Source organism: Tachysurus fulvidraco, chromosome 26 (genome assembly GCF_022655615.1).
Source record: "Tachysurus fulvidraco isolate hzauxx_2018 chromosome 26, HZAU_PFXX_2.0, whole genome shotgun sequence".
NCBI lineage: Eukaryota > Metazoa > Chordata > Actinopteri > Siluriformes > Bagridae > Tachysurus > Tachysurus fulvidraco.
The window spans coordinates 11,526,148-11,544,994 of record NC_062543.1 but is presented as its reverse complement, the minus strand read 5'-3'; the positions used below and the strand labels follow the sequence as shown (position 1 = coordinate 11,544,994).

Sequence of the window (18,847 nt, the reverse complement as noted above, 5' to 3'; positions counted from 1 at the left end):
AAATTTACCGTTTATCATCATTATGGCCAAACAGTTACATTTTTGTTTTGTCAGACCACAGGACATGTCTCCAGAAATTACGATTTTTCCCCCCATGTGCAGTTGCAAACTATAGTCTGGATTTTTTATGGTGGTTTTGAGGTAATGGCTTTCTCCTCCCAGAGTAACCTTTTAGCTCATGGCGGTACAATATTCCTTTTACTGTGGATAATGACACGGTCTTACCAGTTTCAGCCAGCACCTTCACAAGATCTTTTGCTGTTGTCCTGGGGTTGATTTGCACATTTCGCACCAAAACACGTTCCTCTACGCGACTCAGAATTCATCTCCTTCCTGAGCGGTATGATGGTTGTCCATTCCCATGTTTTTTATACTTGCGTATTATTGTCTGAACGGATGAACGTAGGACCTTCATCCATCTGGAAATTGTGCCTAAGGATGAGCCACACTTGTGGAGGCCAACAATTCTTTTTCTGATGTCTTGGTAGATTTCTCTTGATTTTCCCATGATGTCAAAGAAAGATCCGTGTTTGAGGTGTTCCTTTATATGCATCCACAGGTGTGCCACCAATTAACTCAAATGGAATCAATTAACCTATCAGAAGCTTCTTAAGCTCAGAATGGAATCATCTGGAGGTTTTTTTGTTTTTAAAGGCACGATAAACTTAGTGTACGTACACAGTACTTCTGACTTTGATGATAGTGATAATAAAAATTCTCGATTCTGACATTTAACAAATGCAAAAAATATGTTAATATTTATTGATTTAAAACAGAAAATGTTTACTCTGATTTAATGTATGACAGTAAAGAAATAAATGTTTTTGTGTTTTTTTTTTAAGTGTATGTAAATATCTGGTTTCAACTGTAGTTAGTGTCTTTGTGGCTGTCACGATGTGACACGGTGAGACAAAGACGAGTGAGGATCCAAATGCAGTTTAGAGGTTTTTACTAAACAAAACACAAACAAACAGGCAGGCAACGCGGAACAAACAGGAAACGGGAACATGGACATGCACACACCAACACCAAAAACGACCAACAACATTGAAGTGAACAGACAGAGTATATATGGTGAACGAGAACCAATCACAAACCAGAGACAGACAAGGACTAAGACAAAACACCTGGGGAAGAGATTAAATGTAATTAGTGTCCATGGTAACAGATAGGTGGGCAGGGTCAACAATTAACACCAGGGAGAGACGGCAGGCAGAAACAGGGGGAAAACACAGACAGACACATTACAGTGGCATTTAACACAGTTCTCACAGTCCTTCTGGGTGCTCTGGTTTCCTTCAATAGACCCCTGTTCCCTCCAAACATAGCTTATGAGTGGCTACACAAAATTGCCACTGCATGCGAATGAGTGTGAATTTATGTGGTTTTGATTGTAACGGTAACATCCAGCCACATCATACCATCGTGTCATCACGTCTGTCAAATAGCATACTTTTACTCCTGATTATTGAGTTATATTTCTTAAAGACTACATGTTTCATTTACATATTTACATTTACAGCATTTGGCAGACGGCCTTATCCAGAGCGACGTACATAAGTGCTTAAATCTCTAACACTGAATACATTAATGCTGGTCCACTAGGTTACATACTTAAGATACCATGAGTTTAAAACATTTGTTCAAAGTTACAATGAAAAAGTGTCAAAGGTTTTTTTTTTTTTTTTTAATGCAAAGGATAAGGAAAGAAGTGCTAGTTGAAGTGTTTCCTGAATAAGTAGGTCTTCAACCGCCGCTTGAAAATAGCCAGTGACTCAGCTGTCCGGACCTCTATGGGAAGTTCATTCCACCACCTTGGTGCCAGAACAGAGAAGAGTCTTGTAGTATACTTGCCTCTTACCCTGAGAGATGGTGGAACCAGTCGAGCAGTGCTGGTAGATCGGAGGTTGCGGGGTGCAGTGCGAGGAATGATGAGGGCTTTGAGGTAAGAGGGAGCTGGTCCATTTTTGGCTTTGTAGGCCAGCATCAGTGTTTTGAACCGGATGCGTGCAGCTACCGGAAGCCAGTGGAGGGATCGCAGCAGCGGGGTTGGTATGCGAGAACTTTGGCAGGTTGAAAACAAGCCGGGCAGCTGCATTTTGGATCATTTGCAGAGGACGGATTGTGTTCATAGGTAGACCTGCCAGCAGTGCATTGCAGTAATCCAGTCTAGAAATGACAAGAGACTGAACAAGTACCTGAGCAGTCTGTGTGGACAAAAATGGCCGAATCCTTCTAATGTTGTAGAGAAGAAACCGACATGAGCGAGTCACATTTGCAACATGAGAGGAAAAGGACAGTTGATTGTCCATGGTTACCCCAAGGTTGCGAGCTGTGGCTGAAGGGGAGATCAGATCGTTGTGCAAGGATATAGCAAGATCGTGACCTGGGGATGAATCACCTGGCATGAACAGCAGTTCAGTTTTGCTAGGATTGAGCTTTAACTGATGAGCAGTCATCCATGATGAAATTTCTGCCAGACATGCTGAGATCTGGTCAGAAGCTGTGGCATCTGAGGGTGGGAAAGAGAAGATAAATTGTGTATCATCAGCATAGCAGTGGTAAGAGAACCCATGTGATGAAATAACTTCAACAAGAGAGTGAGTATACAAGGAGAAAAGAAGAGGACCAAGTACTGAGCCCTGTGGGACGCCAGTGGAGAGTCTGCGTGGAGCAGATGTCACTCCCCTCCATGTTACTTGATATGAGCATCCTTCCAGGTAGGAGGCAAACCATTCCCAAGCTGGTCCGCAAATCCCAAGACTCTTGAGGGAGGATAAGAGAGTCTTGTGGTTGACCGTATCAAACGCTGCTGAAAGGTCAAGGAGGATAAGGACGGATGATAGTTTGGCTGATCTAGCAGTATGTAGCTTCTCAGAGACATCCAAAAGGGCTGTCTCTGTAGAGTGAGCTGCTTTAAAGCCAGACTGTTTGGGATCTTGGAGGTTGTTCTGTGAGAGATAGACAGACAGTTGATTATAGACAATGCATTCAAGAATTTTTGAAAGAAATGAGAGAAGTGATACCGGTCTGTAGTTACTGATGTCTGATGGATCCAGAGCAGGTTTATTTAGGATGGGAATAACCCTTGCTCTCTTGAAAGTAGTTGGTACCTGACCAGATGCTATGGATCTATTGACGATAGTGGAAATGAAGGGCAAGAGGTCTTGTGAGATGGTCTGGAGCATAGTGGTAGGGAGTGGATCCAATGGGCAGGTGGTAGGATTGCAGGACTGGATGAGTTGTAAAATCTGTTCTGCTGCCACAGTTGAGAAATGTGACAACGAAGGTGTAGGGGAATCCATACTCTGAGATGTAAGTGCAGTCGGGGCTGAAGTGAAGGTCCGGCAGATTTCCTCAATCTTCTCCTGGTAGAAAGAAGCAAAGTCTTCTGCAGTCAGGGAGGATGAAGAAGGTGGAGCCGGGGGGTTGAGCAGAGAACATGTGAACATGTGTTTCATGTGTACAGTATGTGTTTCTCAACACATACTGTAATTTAATATATTCAGAGTCAAAGCTCATGATATATGTGCTACTAAAATCTAGCAAGGCCTAACTCAAAGAAAGATAAGAATGAGTTTTAGTGGTTTTGATGAACTAAAATTCTTTTCACTCACAACAATTTCTCATTTTTAATCTGTCTGATTTACTTTTGTCTGGCTGTAGAGTTAAAGTATCTCTACACTCCGGTCTATATCAAGTACAATCATGTATATCTACTAGCTGTGGTTGGGAACTCTAACAACAAGAGGAAATCAACTCTTCTCATTTTCAAAAGTGGAAGTCACTAGGTTAGAAATGTAACAGGAAATTAGAATGTTGCCAGCAAACAAATGAAAAAACTATAGGGGAAATTTTTAAGAACATTATAGATTTCCCCTAACATTTCCAAAGTCATTCACTGTGTTATGTTAATAGAAAACTCCAGTGTTAAGTGAAAACTGACCATGTTGTTGAAACCTTAAACAAATACATTCCATCATCTTTATCGTTACAACGAATCAGTAATGTTTGAGTGTCACTGGTAACCAAGAAACAAGCAACCTATTTCACAATTACTGACATGTGTCATGAAAATCATCGAAATTAAAGCACATAAGTCATATGAGTGGCTGTCACACAAATCCTTAATGTCACATGTAAAGAAGCCATGTGTAAAGATCTTCTAAGAGACATGGTTGTGGTCTCTCATAGTAATGTATACCATGCTGCCAGGCTTGGGAAATATACAGTGGATGTTTTGGTGGCCGAATTCTGGTAAAAAAAAACCCAACAACCTGGCTTTAAAAAAAAACAGTTCCTAACAGTCATTAACACTTACTAGCCTGCAAATCGGGTAAGTGGAAGTCCCAAGTAATCCCAGGACCACCAAGCTGCCACTGCTGGGTTTTTGAGCAAGATCATTAACTGCTCAGTTGTATAAAAAAAAATTCTAAAATGTAAGTCACTCTGGATAAGGGCATCAGCCAAATGCCATGAACCTAGGTGAGGAATTTGCATTGTATTAAATAGAAATGAAATAAATAAATTGAAATAAATAAACAAAAAAAAAAAAGGTTAGGAAACATGCAAAAGAGAAACTTGGGAGACATGCAAAAGAGAAAAGAGAATTTTTTTTTTTTATATTTTCAATTCAGGAAAACTATAACTAAATATTGTATATATAAGAGTGGGAAAAATCCTGAAAAATTATACTTAAGTAAATGTGTACATAATTAATAATCATACTAATCTTACTCAGTTAAAAGTGGAAACTACAAACTATAGTGTTTTGCCTGAAAAACATCATTTAGTCTGTGGCCCACACTCTATATTTTGCTAATTTTTCAGAAGTAAAGCATCAGTAGCTAGAATTACACAATATATTTAATTAATTTATTATCAGTCTTGATACTTGTCTAATTTTGCAAATTCTAATTCTGAAGTCAAACCATGTGAGGCGCATAGCAAACATGTGGAAGTAGGTGCTCTGGCCAGATGAGACCAGAATTGAACTTTCTGATCTAAATGCAAAACACTATGCGCAATCTGACTGAGCTTGAGCTAGTTCCCTTTTGAGTCTCGTATCTGATGCCATGTCATTTAAGAGAGCACTTTCTTACCACTTTTGCCTCTTTCTTTATCTTTAAAGAAGTAAAGCTACACCCTGATTCCTGTAAAGCTGCTTTCAGGAAAAAAATCATTTTATTGTAAGAAAATATTTAACGGGGAAGTCACACAGACAGCCAACCAGTTTCCGTTTGACATGCAGTGTTTTTTTTTATCCCTGCTCAGTTCTCTTTTTTACTGTCTGTATTGTGAAATCTGCTTTCATCTAAAATCACATTCTTTCTGGATGTTTCCTGTTGCATAAAATAGGGATGACCGAGTATATACCCACATAACAACATGCATGACAAATAAACAAGCATTTCCCAACCAAGAGCAGAAAGGTCAAAAGTCAAAAGGCCTATAAATATAAATATGACGTAATACAGCTTTGTCAGACTGTGTGATTTTACACACGAAAATTAATAATAGTAAAAAAATCTGTTAAAACTGGAACATTGGTATTACTGTGTTTGAATACTTGAATGCTCAATGCAATAGCAAGAATTTGCTCTTCATTGTATAACACATACATACATATTATTGCAATCGTGTCGTCAAATACTGACACAAATTGCCCTCTGTGAGTTAACAGAATGTAAATTAAAACTAAGGTTGAGATATAATACTTCACTAGGATTAAATTCTACTTCTTCTTCTTCTAATCGTTATGGTAAGAAAAAATGCTCATTCATGACAAGTATTTCTTATGCATTTCTCTGACAAAAATACCTACTCATATACCTATTATGTGAATAAGGCTGGTCCATTGGCGACCCCTAGTGGTGTATGAGATTAGCTGTGGGAATTAAAAACGAGCTCATTTGCGACATCTAGTGTTATATTGTGGAAAGTCATGTATGTTACGCTAAAAGCGTATTGTACGCATTACCGCTTTGTACAAACACCTACACAGGAAAGATGAACGCGCCGCCGGCCTTCGAGTCGTTCTTGTTGTTTGAGGGTGAGAAAAAGTAAGTCTGGAGTGTTTAATTCCAAGTGTACAATCTTTATATTTCACTACCAGAACTGCATTTATTGCTTTGTATTGAATGAACGTTAGCTAGTCAGTTAGCTAGCTAGTTAGCTAGCTAGCATCTTGAGCTTGTCGTTAGCTAGGTCAGAATTTAATAAAAATAACAAAAAGGAAAGCAAATTAGAATTTCTGGACTCTCCAGGTAGATCAGACACTACTTGAAATATTTACGGAAGGAGTCTCCAGTGTTAGAGGTAAAGCTGTTACTTTTAAGTTTTCCAATAAAGGCTTCTGGTAGCACTTTTTTTTGGACTTAGAATAAATTAGAATAAAATCAATGTTAGGATGGTCAAATTAACTTCTGATCCGGTCACGTCACACATCCACATTGTTGATTATTTTCCTATTACTGCAAATCATATCTTGTTTTATTCCTTACTTAACTAACTTTCCTCGACATTTTGCTTTCGTATCTATATAAGCGGTTTATGTGAAAGTATCTTATTTATTCCTTTGTAAGATTTCACTAATGTTTATCGTTGTTGCAGAATTACAATAACGAAGGACACTAAGGTGCCAAATGCTTGTTTATTCACGCTGAATAAAGAAGACCACACGCTGGGAAACATTATCAGATCGTAAGGATGATGGTATTCTCGTTATGGCTTTGATTTGATTTGCCTGTGTCTTAATCTCCATATTTTAAATCCCCTGATGTTCTCTTTTAAAACAGACAGCTGCTGAAGGATCCTCAGGTGTTGTTTGCTGGCTACAAGGTTCCCCATCCACTGGAGCACAAGGTTGTGATTCGGGTCCAGACGACACCAGACTACAGTCCTCAGGAAGCCTTTACAAATGCCATCACTGATCTGATCAGCGAACTGTCACTTCTGGAGGAAAGGTTCAGGGTGAGTGTTAGTACAGTACAAGCTTTTTTTTCTCCACGTTGTAAGTAATGACACGTGATAGCACGTGCTGTTGTAGGAGAACAGTCATTTAAATGGACTGATGGGGTGCATCCCAATACAAAACTGAGTTACTGTTCCGAACCCTGAAGTTCAATATTTTAGTGTTATTTTTACTCTTTCGCAAACCACTGTGCTTTTTCAATCTAGAAGTTAATAAGCAAAAATAGATGAAGCTTCTCAGCATACCTAAGAAAGGGTTCTATCCTGAAATCTTGGTTACATCTTTTCCCTCTGACCATTATAAAGCACCTTGACTGGACACTTCTCACAAAGAAACATCTCAAAGAAACCTTCACCATAACAGTGATTATGTAGGCTTCTGTAGATTGTCGACCATACATAAGTCCCTGTATGTAACAGTAATGTACTAGGGTTTGTGCATTAATATGTTAACAGATTTTTACCCTGTAGTGTAAACTGCTGTCAGAGATACTGTTGCAGAATAGAAACTGACTCATGATCAATCAGACTGAGGAATTTAACATTTAATATAACACACTCCTGTGGGTGTGTGATTTGGCTGGATGGGAAATTTGGGAATGCATAAATCACCATGTCCATCCAAACTAATCCATGTTTCCACTGATTGCAGGTAGCCATCAAAGACAAACAGGAGGGAATCGAATGAAGTAGCTCCATCAAACTATGGATGTCCACTGATGACTTCAGCTTCTTCTGAGTCGAAGCAGCACTCTGCCAAGACGTTTGTCTTTTTCAGCTCTTCATTCTGAAGTTAAACATTCTCTCAACTCCAGTTGAAAAAACCCCACAAAGACTGTTGAAACTGTCTGCGAAGTCATCTTCAGTTTGAATAGTAGTGTTGACATTTTGTTTAAATTTTTTGTAATCTGATGCTACAGTAATGTTTTTTGTTGCTTTATGTATCTGATCTGTGCTGTAAAGCACATTTATTATGTGTAAAAAATAATTTTTTGTCATGAGTAAATGTCATTTTGATACCTGAAAGGTTCAGTCAGTGTTGTATTGTGTAATTGTGGTGTGGAGTATGGAAACAAATTATAATACTGTACCAGGATGGGATCTGAACAACAAAACAACAACAAAAACTTGCAGGAATGAGCAGTTTTTGTGACAGATTAAAGCCAGATGATGATAAATGAGAGAAAGAAAGTTTCTACTATTTAATATGGAGTCATATCGCAAGCATGTCAATGCAACTTTATTTGGGAGAGACAAGATTGGTTGAACTGTTAACAGGGGAAGGTGGGATTAGTCAATCTTTCCAGGAGATTGAGAGAGGTGAAATTTTCTATAAAATTGGGATTTTTAATTAGAGCAATTGATTGTGGACAGACTTTCTAACGGAGTGAGCCGATACTGTCAAATATTGTACGATAATTAACAGGATAGTGATTAGTGATCCCTAATATTGAAGATTTTCTAAAATTGATAAACTTATAGTGGCTGAGATTTGTATATTGTACAAAACCTGAGATTCTGGAGTCAATTTGCTACGAGTGCAAACGGATTGGTAAAACCTTTTTAAGGGAATGTGAGTGTTGGTCAGACTTACTATAGGAGCAGGACAATTTGGTCAGTTTTTGTAGAGAATCTGGTTGGATTGGTCAAACTTTCGAGGACACGGTGTTCTGAAACAACAACCAATGCAAACCCGGAACTATTTTATCTTTTGGTGTTGCGGAAGGACCCATTACGGTGGTGCACATGAAGAAAATTGCTTGATGGCTGCCAAGCAGCAGACGGCTAATTGTGGCTGTAAAGGCATTCGAACTTGCCTGATATGTGAGGCAAATGATGATAAACGACATCTGATTAAGAAAGCCTCGGTAAGTATATCAATCACTCAGTGAAATATTCGAAAGGTTTACAATAAGCCGTCTGTTTAGGTGCTGCACTAGCCTTTGTTGCTAGCTTTGCCCATACGTTAATACATCCGCCATATTGGAAGGGATAAGATTTGATTTTACGTCAATTCAAATCTAAGCAGTGGTGCATGTCTGTTACCTGCTTTTGTCGTTAGTAACTAATTGCATATCTGTATCTGCTGTAAAACCTTTAACCTTATGGATTTATGTTCTCTGTTCCAGTTGCATTATGATTTTATCTATGATCAGGAGTCAAAATTAGCAGTGCCAAGTGCTGGTAATGTTCATCAGGCTTTTCCATTTCCTGGTGTGTTCCTGTGGGAAAACTTTGTCTCAGAAGATGAGGAAAGAGAGCTAGTGGACAAAATGGACCAAGACGTCTGGAGAGACTCTCAGTCTGGTCGGCGTAAACAGGCACTGATTTATTATTATTATTATTGTTATTATTGTTATTAATATTACTCATCATTGCCAGATGTCTCCCTTATAATACCAGTGAGACATTTTTAATTCCCCTCAATCCATCCAACCAGGTAATTTCCAGGTGTTTCTAAACATGTGGAAGCCTCAGGAAATCCTCCACAATTTTTTTTCTGTTACATTATACAGAATATGGTTCTAAAATGACAGACTTAAGTGATCTGAAATCTTTTACTAGAACCGGAAAATGGTTAGAGATTTGATTATAGCCATCATCCACATTTGCCTGTCTCATTAGCTGAGGTAAAAGTCATTCAATATTTAAACACACATCAAATCGTCCCTTCACTTGCCTGATCTTTGTCCATGCTAAAAATGGTGGGAAAATAATTGCTGTTTACATAAGCTACAGCGTTTAGCTGCCATAAAAGTTGATCACGTTGAAAGGAAATCACTTGTGGCTAGTAACGTTTAAGACTGCTTTAGTCTGCATCTTCTTAACCTGAAGAAAGCTAAGCTACGGTTAGAAATTAGCCTAAATAAAAACATTTGGAAGGGGCAAGGTGGCTTAGTGGTTAGCACATTCGCCTTACACCTCCAGGGTTGGGGGTTCGATTCCCGCCTCCGCCTTGTGTGTGTGGAGTTTGCATGTTATCCCCGTGCCTCGGGGGTTTCCTCCAGGTACTCCGGTTTCCTCCCCCGGTCCAAAGACATGCATGGTAGGTTGATTGGCATCTCTGGAAAATTGTCCGTAGTGTGTGTGTGTGAGGGAATGAGAGTGTGTGTGCCCTGTGATGGGTTGGCACTCCGTCCAGGGTGTATCCTGCCTCGTTGCCCGATGACGCCTGAAATAGGCACAGGCTCCCCGTGACCCGAGAAGTTCGGATAAGCGGTAGAAAATGAATGAATGAAAAAACATTTGGAGAAAATTATTGATATTTTCTTAAACTGGAGTTAAGAAGTTATATTATTGCTCAGAATTTTATTTATCTGTTTTGGTTGTTGTTGTTTTTTTGGTCTTTCCAGGCAACAATAATTATTATTGCTAAAGATCTACCTACTAATGTTAAATAATTACACATAAACATGTTGCATCTTGTAGGACTTTGGACCGAAGGTAAACTTCAGAAAACGGCGTGTATGCCTTGGTGCTTTCAGTGGCCTCCCTGCGGTCAGTCATAAGCTAGTGGACAGGATGACCAAAGAGCCACTGCTGGCTGATTTCCACCCCGTAGAACAGTGCAACCTGGATTACAGCCCCGAACGTGGCTCGGCCATCGACCCTCACCTGGATGACAGCTGGCTGTGGGGGCAGCGCCTGGTCACTCTCAATCTGCTCTCTGACACCGTGATCACCATGAGCTTAGACCAGGGCTGGGGAGATATGGACCAAGGTGAGGTCAGGGTGGCTATTAATATACCTCAAAAGTGTTTATTTGTGATGTACGGTGAGGCGCGCCATCGATGGAAACACGCCATACACCGGGAGCATATACACAGCCGGCGGGTGTGCAGCACCTTCAGGGAGCTGACCCCTGAGTTTCTGAAAGGTGGAGAGCAAGAGAAGCTGGGGTCAGAGCTGCTGGATCTGGCATCAAGCTTTAAAGGTGTTCCTGTGTAAAAAGGGTTTCAGCGTTAACAGATTATTTATGTATTAACTGGATGAATTCACTTGAATTCAATACACACAAATGTTTGTTTTTAAACATGATGCAAGTACATATTGGATATTTGCTTGAGATGTCACTCAATGTTGCAACATGCTCACATATAATATTATTATTAATCTAAATTGAATAACTCAATGATAGATTCCTTTCGTAATGAAGAACATCATGGAGACAATTCAATAACAGTGTGAACGAAATGGAAATGGGATGTTTGAAAGAAGCTATGTTTAAATATTAATTTGCTTTTAATAAAACATGCAAATAGTTGCTTTGAGCAGTTATATGCAAAAATAAAATGCTTTGTATAAAAATTTTGTCAGTGTTGGCTCAAGTGTTTATGGGACTGGTTTGTTGATTGGAAGAACAGGGTTCGGGCCCAAGCACTTGGGCAACTGAGCACGGCATTTCACCCTTTCTGTTCCAGGGAGTTTAACCCTCTCTGTTTCCTCAGTTGGGAAATGCAAAAACAGAATTCCATCTCCTTGTACCTTTTGTGGAATTTTAAACCTTTTTGTGTTCTGTTCCATTTTGAACCAAACATCTCCTGGAGGTTTGACATCCTACATTTTGTTACATGAAAAAAAATAACTAATTGAAAATCTTCATCTAGACCTTATTTAACATGGGATTTTATTTCTGTATTTTTGACGAGAGGTCTTTTATTCTGTAATTACTATGTAACGAGGTCTTCCGTGTAGTGAGGTTCGCCACACTCAATATGGCGGACACGAGGGTCCGCAGGCCAGCGTGGTGACGTCACATCGGTCAAAGTTCACGGTGCGTTTTCCCGGGAAAAGACGAAGTAACCAAATAAACCTCTGTGATTCTGTAAGTAGTGTATGGTTGTTTTAAATCACTGTTATTGCACATTCATAGTCTTAGTAACACGGAAACTATCTTTGAAACTATCGATGTTAGAGGTTAGTTTAGTGATTCATCTGTATAATAAACCATACATAGTCACGTGCGTTTATACGTAAAATACATAGCCTTTTTTTGCTGATTCACTTTATGTAAAAACAAAAAAATGATTCCCAATCTTCAACCTTTTCACTTTTCAGTAGGTTATAGTCTATTTTATGTATAAAAAAGAGAGAGAGAGAGAAAGAAATAATAAAAAATTATGACTGAAGTGTGAGCTTTACTGTAGTTCCGGTGAGTCGTTTGAATCACTGAATCAACTGACTCCCTGAATCACTGTGTGATCACTAAATCATCTGTCTTACTGAATCACTATGTGTTCACTGAATCATCTGTCTTTCCGAATCATGTCTTACTGAATCACTAGGTGATCACTGAATCGGCTGTCTTACTGACTCACTATGTGTTCACTGAATCATCTGTCTTTCCGAATCACTCTGTGATCACTGAATCGGCTGTCTTCCTGAATCACTAGGTGTAAAGTGGCCACTTAAGTCACATTCTGTGTATTTTAATGCAGAAAGCTCTGAAACTCTGAAGCTGAAACTACGGTGCTATTTAAGCAAGGAAAAAAAAGCCAGTATTCCACATTACTGTGTTCATCTTTCACACAGCATCATGGAGAAGATTACAGAGAGAGTACTACTAGAGAAAGGCTTACCTAAAACAGACAAACTGGAGAAAATTACCAGTATAAAGTAAGTATATCTAAAGCTATCATGGCCAAATTACTACATGTTGTGTATATTTCTCTGTGTAGAAAAATATAGTGTGTTGAGACACGTGCTGAGATTTGTGCTTTTAGAAAGTCGAGAAAAAAATTATTTCTCAAGTCTCATTATTTTGTTTACATGTTCACACAAAATGATATGAATACAAAAAAGAGATTTAAAAACCTTGTTTGTTCCTAGTCTCTCACGTATGGGATTAAAGAATAAAGATCTCCCTGTGGCCTTGTTGAATAAGCTCTCTGCGCTGGAGGAGTTAGATCTTTCTGGAAACATGCTACAGAAGCTCCCAGACGGACTCTCCCTTCCCTGCATGCGTCTCCTAAACTTCTCCAACAACGACATGGAGGACGTGACCTCGCTGAAGGTTCTGTCTGGACTGGAGGAGTTGCGGTTGGATGACAATCTCTATCTTACTGTAAGAACCATTCTGTTGATTTGTACATTGTTGCTGTTGTTGTTGTTTGTGTGTGAGTTTTGTTTCTTAATTTGGAATTACTTTGTTTCTCCAGGTCAGCGATGAGCACAAAGTAATGTTCCTCTTACCCAAGCTGAAGATCCTGAACGGGAAGGACATCGGTTCGACAGCCAACCACATCCGTTACGTGAACAGTGAGATTCTCAGGAAGCGGGTAAGTTTTGAACTGAGCTTCTTTTGTAATAAGGAAATTAACTTTTTTTGTACACTGTATTAAAAGTTGCCTTTTTTTTTTTTTTTTTTTTTTTTTTCTTCTTCTTTTTTTTTTTTTTACAGGTGGTTGTAGTGTGGGAGAAGAACTTCAGTCTCCCTGATCCAGCAACTTCACAAAGCTTGAATGATCTTGAGAAGAAATTTGTAAATGCAGCATGCTTTCAAGTCAAATACGGCCCCAGCTCTTTAAACGACTATACCAAATGGAGGGTGCGTGCATGAAATATGGCATTTCTCTAGTGTCTATATACATTTATCATCTGTTAAATTTAAATTCTGTGTTTCAGGTTGAGATGATTGCAAAAGAATATCTCAAATCGCTGACTGATCCAGAAAAGTATGCGGAAGACTTGACAGCAGAGACTCCTGTAAAAGAGAATGGGGTAGGCATTCAGTTCAGTTTAACAACAACATGTCAGATGTTAAGGGTTAATTAATGTCTTTTATAAAAAGATTAATGCTTTCAGTCTCCCCTCAAGAGAAATAATCTTCACCCTGAAGAAAACTGCGGTTCCACAACCTCCCGAAAGAGAAGGACGATAAACCAAGCAGCGGCGCCAGAGGCCAGTCCACGCAAATCAAGCCGAGTAGCCAGCACAGCTTCAGTCGATGAGAGCCCGAGAAAATCCACCCGGTTACAGGGGACACCTCAGAAATCTGATCCGAGCATCTTGAGCCCAAAGTGCATGAAAACAAACACTCCCGAGGCAAGTCAGAGAAAATCCAGTCGACTGCAAAACACCCCAAAAAAAGCAACGATGACACCTGTGGCAGTGACGCCTACCGCAAAGGGAGCGAAAAAAAATCTCAAAGTTCAGCTTGCGACTCCGCAAGCATGCAGCTCAACCAAGACAGAAAACAGAGCGACCTGGAAAGCGACTAAACACCAAGTTCCAAAGGTATTTATGCTATGTATTAAAGGCCCTCCTATGATACAGTATATGTATTTCTTGTAAGCACCACCATCTCCGTGGATGGACCCCATGGATAGACGGCATGTCTGGCTCTTTTGTGTTTTGTGTATTGTCGCTAACGGCTCGTCAGAAAGTCGTTTTCACATCATTGAGTGTCTCCTTGCAGGAGCCAGCCGTTCTACAGCCTCTTCACGTCCTGCAGTGTCACAGTAAACAGGACAGTCCAGATGATTTCAGCACCCAGCTGTGGGCCTGCGCGTTCGAGCCAACTCACAACGACAGTGAGTATCTTGCGATGCAGCACCTATAACCGGTCTGTTTGCAATTCAACCAGACTTGGGGGTCATCTAGGAAGATTTTTCTTTTCACAGTTGTCAAAGATACAACAGAGATACCTAGCAGCAAGTAGTAGATGACTGTAATAACGATTTATTCTTTGATTTTTTTTTTTTTTAGATGCAGGTGCCTGGTCACAATCAGTAGCCACTTGTGGGGGTGAGACCTTGTGTCTGATAGACTGTGAGTCTGGTCACGTGCTGAAAAAATACAAGGTCCCTGGTGAGGTGTGTGGTTATTTCTGCCTGTAATAGCGCTTCTTACCACCAGGTGTCTCTGAAAACTACTGAGGGGGTTCTCCGTAAATAAAAGAACAATTCAAGAAAAACAAACATACAAATAGAGGGGACATTTCCCATCATTAGCTGTGTTTAATTACTGCCACAGACAATGTGTGACTAAACAAAACATCTGTCTGATTTTATGTACAATTGCTTTGAATTTTTTTTTTTCTTTTTTAGGAGTTCTTTTCTCTGGCCTGGAGCACAGTGTTAATGGCACGTGAAGGAGGCTGTGCTCGATCCTGCAGCATCCTCGCCGCAGGAGGGAAGAGGGGCATGGTGAAGCTTATCCACCCCAGAGCCAACCTGGCATACGGCGAGTTTCGCGCCAGTCGTCGAGCCATTTCGGTACTACGCTTCAGCCCGTGGCAAACCAGCTTCCTGTTCAGTAAGTGCAGATGAAGAGATCTAAATATTCTTAGGGACTGGTGATGGACCTTAGTCCTCAGTTGATGCCCAAATTTCACCTTCGATCGTCTTACATGGACACTGTAAATAAAGTCTATCGTAAAAGGCGTTTACAGTTTTTGCAAGCAGACTGGAATTAGCCGAGGAACTATTTTTGTTGTTGTTTCAAGGTGGCTCATATGATAACAAGATCATCATGTGGGACATTGGTGGGCTGGACCGAGACTACAACTTCAAAACCAGGTTTGTTATCACGGCTTTCGTGTTATAATGTTCCTCAACGTTTATGTATCTTTGTTTTCGAATATTTGTAATAATTGTTGTTGTTGTTCTACCAGTCAGCTGATTGTAATGGAGACCTGTTCAACTCCTCTGCATCTCTGCCTGCCACCCTGTTCCCCAGACACGTACCTAATCTCAGGCTGTGACAACGGGCTTTACAGCTTCGACATCCAGCTCAACAAGAACATGCAGAAGAGGTGCTTGTTTCTAAACACATGTCAAATCTGATATCCTACATGTGTTAATTATCAATTACCCGAACCTCATGGGTTATTAATTGACTCGGGCACCACATACTTTCATGAAAAATGTATACAAGTAAGAATACAGGTCAGATCAGCCCCTTTATTATATTAACGTAAAAGGTACAATGTTCACGTTGAGTACTTGTGTGATTTATTTCTGGTGAGATATTTCAGTAAAAGTCTCACTGTATGTGTAAATCTTTGCTGGTGTGCGTTTCAGGGCGGAGGAGATGGAGATTGTGTTTCCTGTGTACAAGAAGAGCAATAAGAACAATAACTACCGCACTATTGATGGACTCAGCTTCCTTACAGAAGACATAGTAGGTGAGTGAGCCGAGACACCTTACACTGTCCGAGGACGTGCGTCGACATTCATTTAATGACAACTTCTATGATGGATGCTTCATATCAATGGGTTAATAAATGCATTAAAAAATCAGTGTTAAAGTGGGTTAGAAATGGTGAACAGCTGTTTGTGGCTGTGTTGAAACTAATATCCTGTTCTCTCTCAGCATCCAAGAGCCACATGCAGGGATCGATCTACTTGTGGAGTTGGAGTGGTACGAGGGCATTGACCAAAGGGAGGAAAACAGAGGTGCCTGCTGTGATCCTGGCTGAACTGCAGTGGTCCAACACAGACATCCCGTACCTGTCTCTAAACACCTGCCCTGGTTAGAATCTCTCTCTCTCTCTCTCTCTCTCTCTTCTTTTTCTCTCTCTCTGTCTATATGTATATATAATTTTCAGCATCTTTGATCAGTTTTCTTATTTAGCGTTTGGAAAAAAAAATAGCTCATTCTATTGAATCTTGGTCTTTATCAGTTTCCTACAGATATTAATCAGGGTTACTCATTTTTGTGGCTGTCTCAGATTTTTGTGGACATCATCATGACGTTTGCTAATTAGATTTAGAGATTAGATTTTTTAATGGTTGTATTTGCATTTGGATATCAGATTATGAATTATGGGTGAAATAAATAAAAAAAACCTGTCTGAACATGCAAACATTTCTTGAATATATGATAAACTGAGGAAAGTTCAACACAATTTTCACTCTTGTTCTTGTCTCCCTGTGTGTCAGTATGTCATTACAACCAAATGACTATTTATGTACATTTGTATAAACTTTTGAATCCAATTTTTAACAGGTTTTGGCAGTAATTTTAGATATCTGATCATATTAGATCGTTTTTTTCAAATGTCTGTTTTACGGCTATAGCGTTATACTGTATATTTTCTATTCTACAGGCTTTGGCTACGTCGTGTGCGGAGATGAGAAAGGCAGACTGTGGACGTATCACGTCACAGAACTTGCGAAGGCCGACTTCAGGAATGGAAAAGCAGTTCCCGCAACAGAGGTATACGTACTATCCTGCCAACAGAGCTATGATTATTAAGGGAGTGTCTCGATTCTATTGAAGTGTAATAGAACATAGGTTTTGGCACACAGTCTATCTTGAGTCGTGTGACTTCCTTAATTAAATATAATTCCCAGCACATATTACACAATTGTATGGCAAATGTCGCTAGTTAGGACAGTGTAATATGATCATGTTGGTAAGCCTCCTCTACTAAAGCAATTCGTCTTCTGCAAATGATCCAAAACCTGCCTACGTTCTCACACCCCATCCCACTACTGCACTCCCTCCACTGGCTTCCGGTAGCTGCACACATCAGATTCAATACACTGATGCTTGCCTACAAAGCCAAAAATATACCAGTACCTCTTACCTCAAAGCTTGTATCACTCCTCGCACTGCACCTCGCACCATCCATACTAACACTGCTTGACTGGTCCCAACGTCTCTCAGGGTAAGAGGTTGGTATTCATCGACTCCTTTTTCTATTCTGGCACCAAGGTAGTAGAATAAACTTCCCCTAGATATCAGAACAGCTGAGTCTCTGACTGTCTTTATTTTCCCCATATATATTTAAAATAATTTTAAAATAACCCTTTAACAGAGTTTTTAGGTCGCTGGTATACTAAGACTGCAACCTAGTGAACCAGTGTCGACATATTCATCGATAGAGACTTCGGTGCACTTTTTGTTTCTCACTCTGGTTAAGGGCGTCTTCCAAATGCCGTGAATGTATTCCATAAAAGGATGGCAAGCTAACGTGCCAATTGGCAGCGAGTCATTTCCATAATTTCCATGATCACATTTGAATTGCTCAAACAGTATGGTGTAACAGTAGGAGAGCTACACAACACAACGCCTGATTATATACTGAACGAGCATACATAGTTTTCTATTACTGTCCAGCAGTGTGAGATTTCAAAACCTTGTCACAATGTCATTTTAGGTACTGGAGTGGCCATGTCCAGTTCGAAGCGGAGCAATCCCAGTCGACGGGCCGTCCATTAACAATGTTGCCATGGATCCCGAGCTTCGTTATTTGGTTGCATTAAGTGACAAGAACATGGTGGTGGTTTGGAAACGAGCATCTGTCTCATGAAGTGATCCAGTTTTATGCCCATTCCATTTTTCAGGAAGTGCTTCAGACGCTCCAAAGCAAGAACTACATGATCAGTTCTTGCACAGATGTAGTTGAATCTTTGTCCAGATAATGAGCATTGATGAGACTCAGAGACTGATTACTACTGGACTGCTGCTATCAGTGCATGAGTCTTAGAGAAAAATAAGAAAAGTGATTTATTCTGAAGGATTTGTTGGTTTGATATTAATAATTGAAATGTTTTTTTTAGTTTTTAATTGTTTTAATTTTTTTTTAAGTTCAAGTACTGTGTTTTGTTTGTATAAAAAATAATACATATGTAATGATGTAAATTGTGTTTCCCTCAAATGGGAAATAAAAAATGTTACACATGTACAACATTTTTATTGTAACATTAAATCACATGCATGCTTGCAAATCTATCCAGTACTGTGTAATTTTCCCTGTGATGAAAATATGATTTGTTTTTGCCATATGCCATAGGTACAGTATATAAGATGGTTTCATAATGAAAGTCCTGGGAACTCATTAACCTGAAGAGTTTTGCCAAGAAAACAGGTCACAACAACTCATTAAACAATTCTTGTCTCACTAGTTATTTTTTTATGTACTAAG

General features: G+C 39.6%; 3 protein-coding genes across 6 annotated transcripts; all 3 read left to right on the top strand.

Moving 5' to 3' along the window:
- The first annotated feature begins 5,906 nt into the window (after window positions 1-5,906).
- On the top strand, window positions 5,907-7,998 carry polr2j (RNA polymerase II subunit J). The gene is made up of 4 exons (XM_027178725.2): window positions 5,907-6,062; window positions 6,613-6,702; window positions 6,798-6,972; window positions 7,625-7,998. Exons 1-4 carry the CDS (start codon window positions 6,010-6,012, stop codon window positions 7,658-7,660), a joined length of 354 nt encoding a protein of 117 aa, XP_027034526.1. The 5' UTR covers window positions 5,907-6,009; the 3' UTR covers window positions 7,661-7,998.
- A 680-nt stretch (window positions 7,999-8,678) lies between these two features.
- Window positions 8,679-11,283, top strand: alkbh4 (alkB homolog 4, lysine demthylase). The gene is made up of 3 exons (XM_027178724.2): window positions 8,679-8,840; window positions 9,102-9,293; window positions 10,402-11,283. Exons 1-3 carry the CDS (start codon window positions 8,736-8,738, stop codon window positions 10,918-10,920), a joined length of 816 nt encoding a protein of 271 aa, XP_027034525.2. The 5' UTR covers window positions 8,679-8,735; the 3' UTR covers window positions 10,921-11,283.
- Window positions 11,284-11,661: 378 nt separating this feature from the next.
- On the top strand, window positions 11,662-18,654 carry lrwd1 (leucine-rich repeats and WD repeat domain containing 1). 4 transcript variants are annotated; one of them, XM_027178719.2, is made up of 16 exons: window positions 11,662-11,797; window positions 12,505-12,588; window positions 12,802-13,036; window positions 13,131-13,250; window positions 13,373-13,519; window positions 13,597-13,692; window positions 13,777-14,208; window positions 14,390-14,504; window positions 14,680-14,786; window positions 15,021-15,228; window positions 15,419-15,491; window positions 15,587-15,727; window positions 15,996-16,099; window positions 16,288-16,446; window positions 17,024-17,133; window positions 18,080-18,654. In XM_027178719.2, the coding sequence occupies exons 2-16, from the start codon at window positions 12,509-12,511 to the stop codon at window positions 18,230-18,232; spliced, it is 2,280 nt and encodes a 759-aa protein (XP_027034520.2). In that variant the 5' UTR covers window positions 11,662-11,797; window positions 12,505-12,508; the 3' UTR covers window positions 18,233-18,654. The 4 variants fall into 4 exon arrangements, with proteins under 4 accessions (XP_027034520.2, XP_027034524.2, XP_027034522.2 ...); XM_027178723.2 differs by having other exon boundaries at window positions 11,663-11,797; window positions 13,789-14,208; XM_027178721.2 differs by having other exon boundaries at window positions 11,664-11,797; window positions 12,411-12,588.
- The last annotated feature ends 193 nt before the right edge of the window (window positions 18,655-18,847 follow it).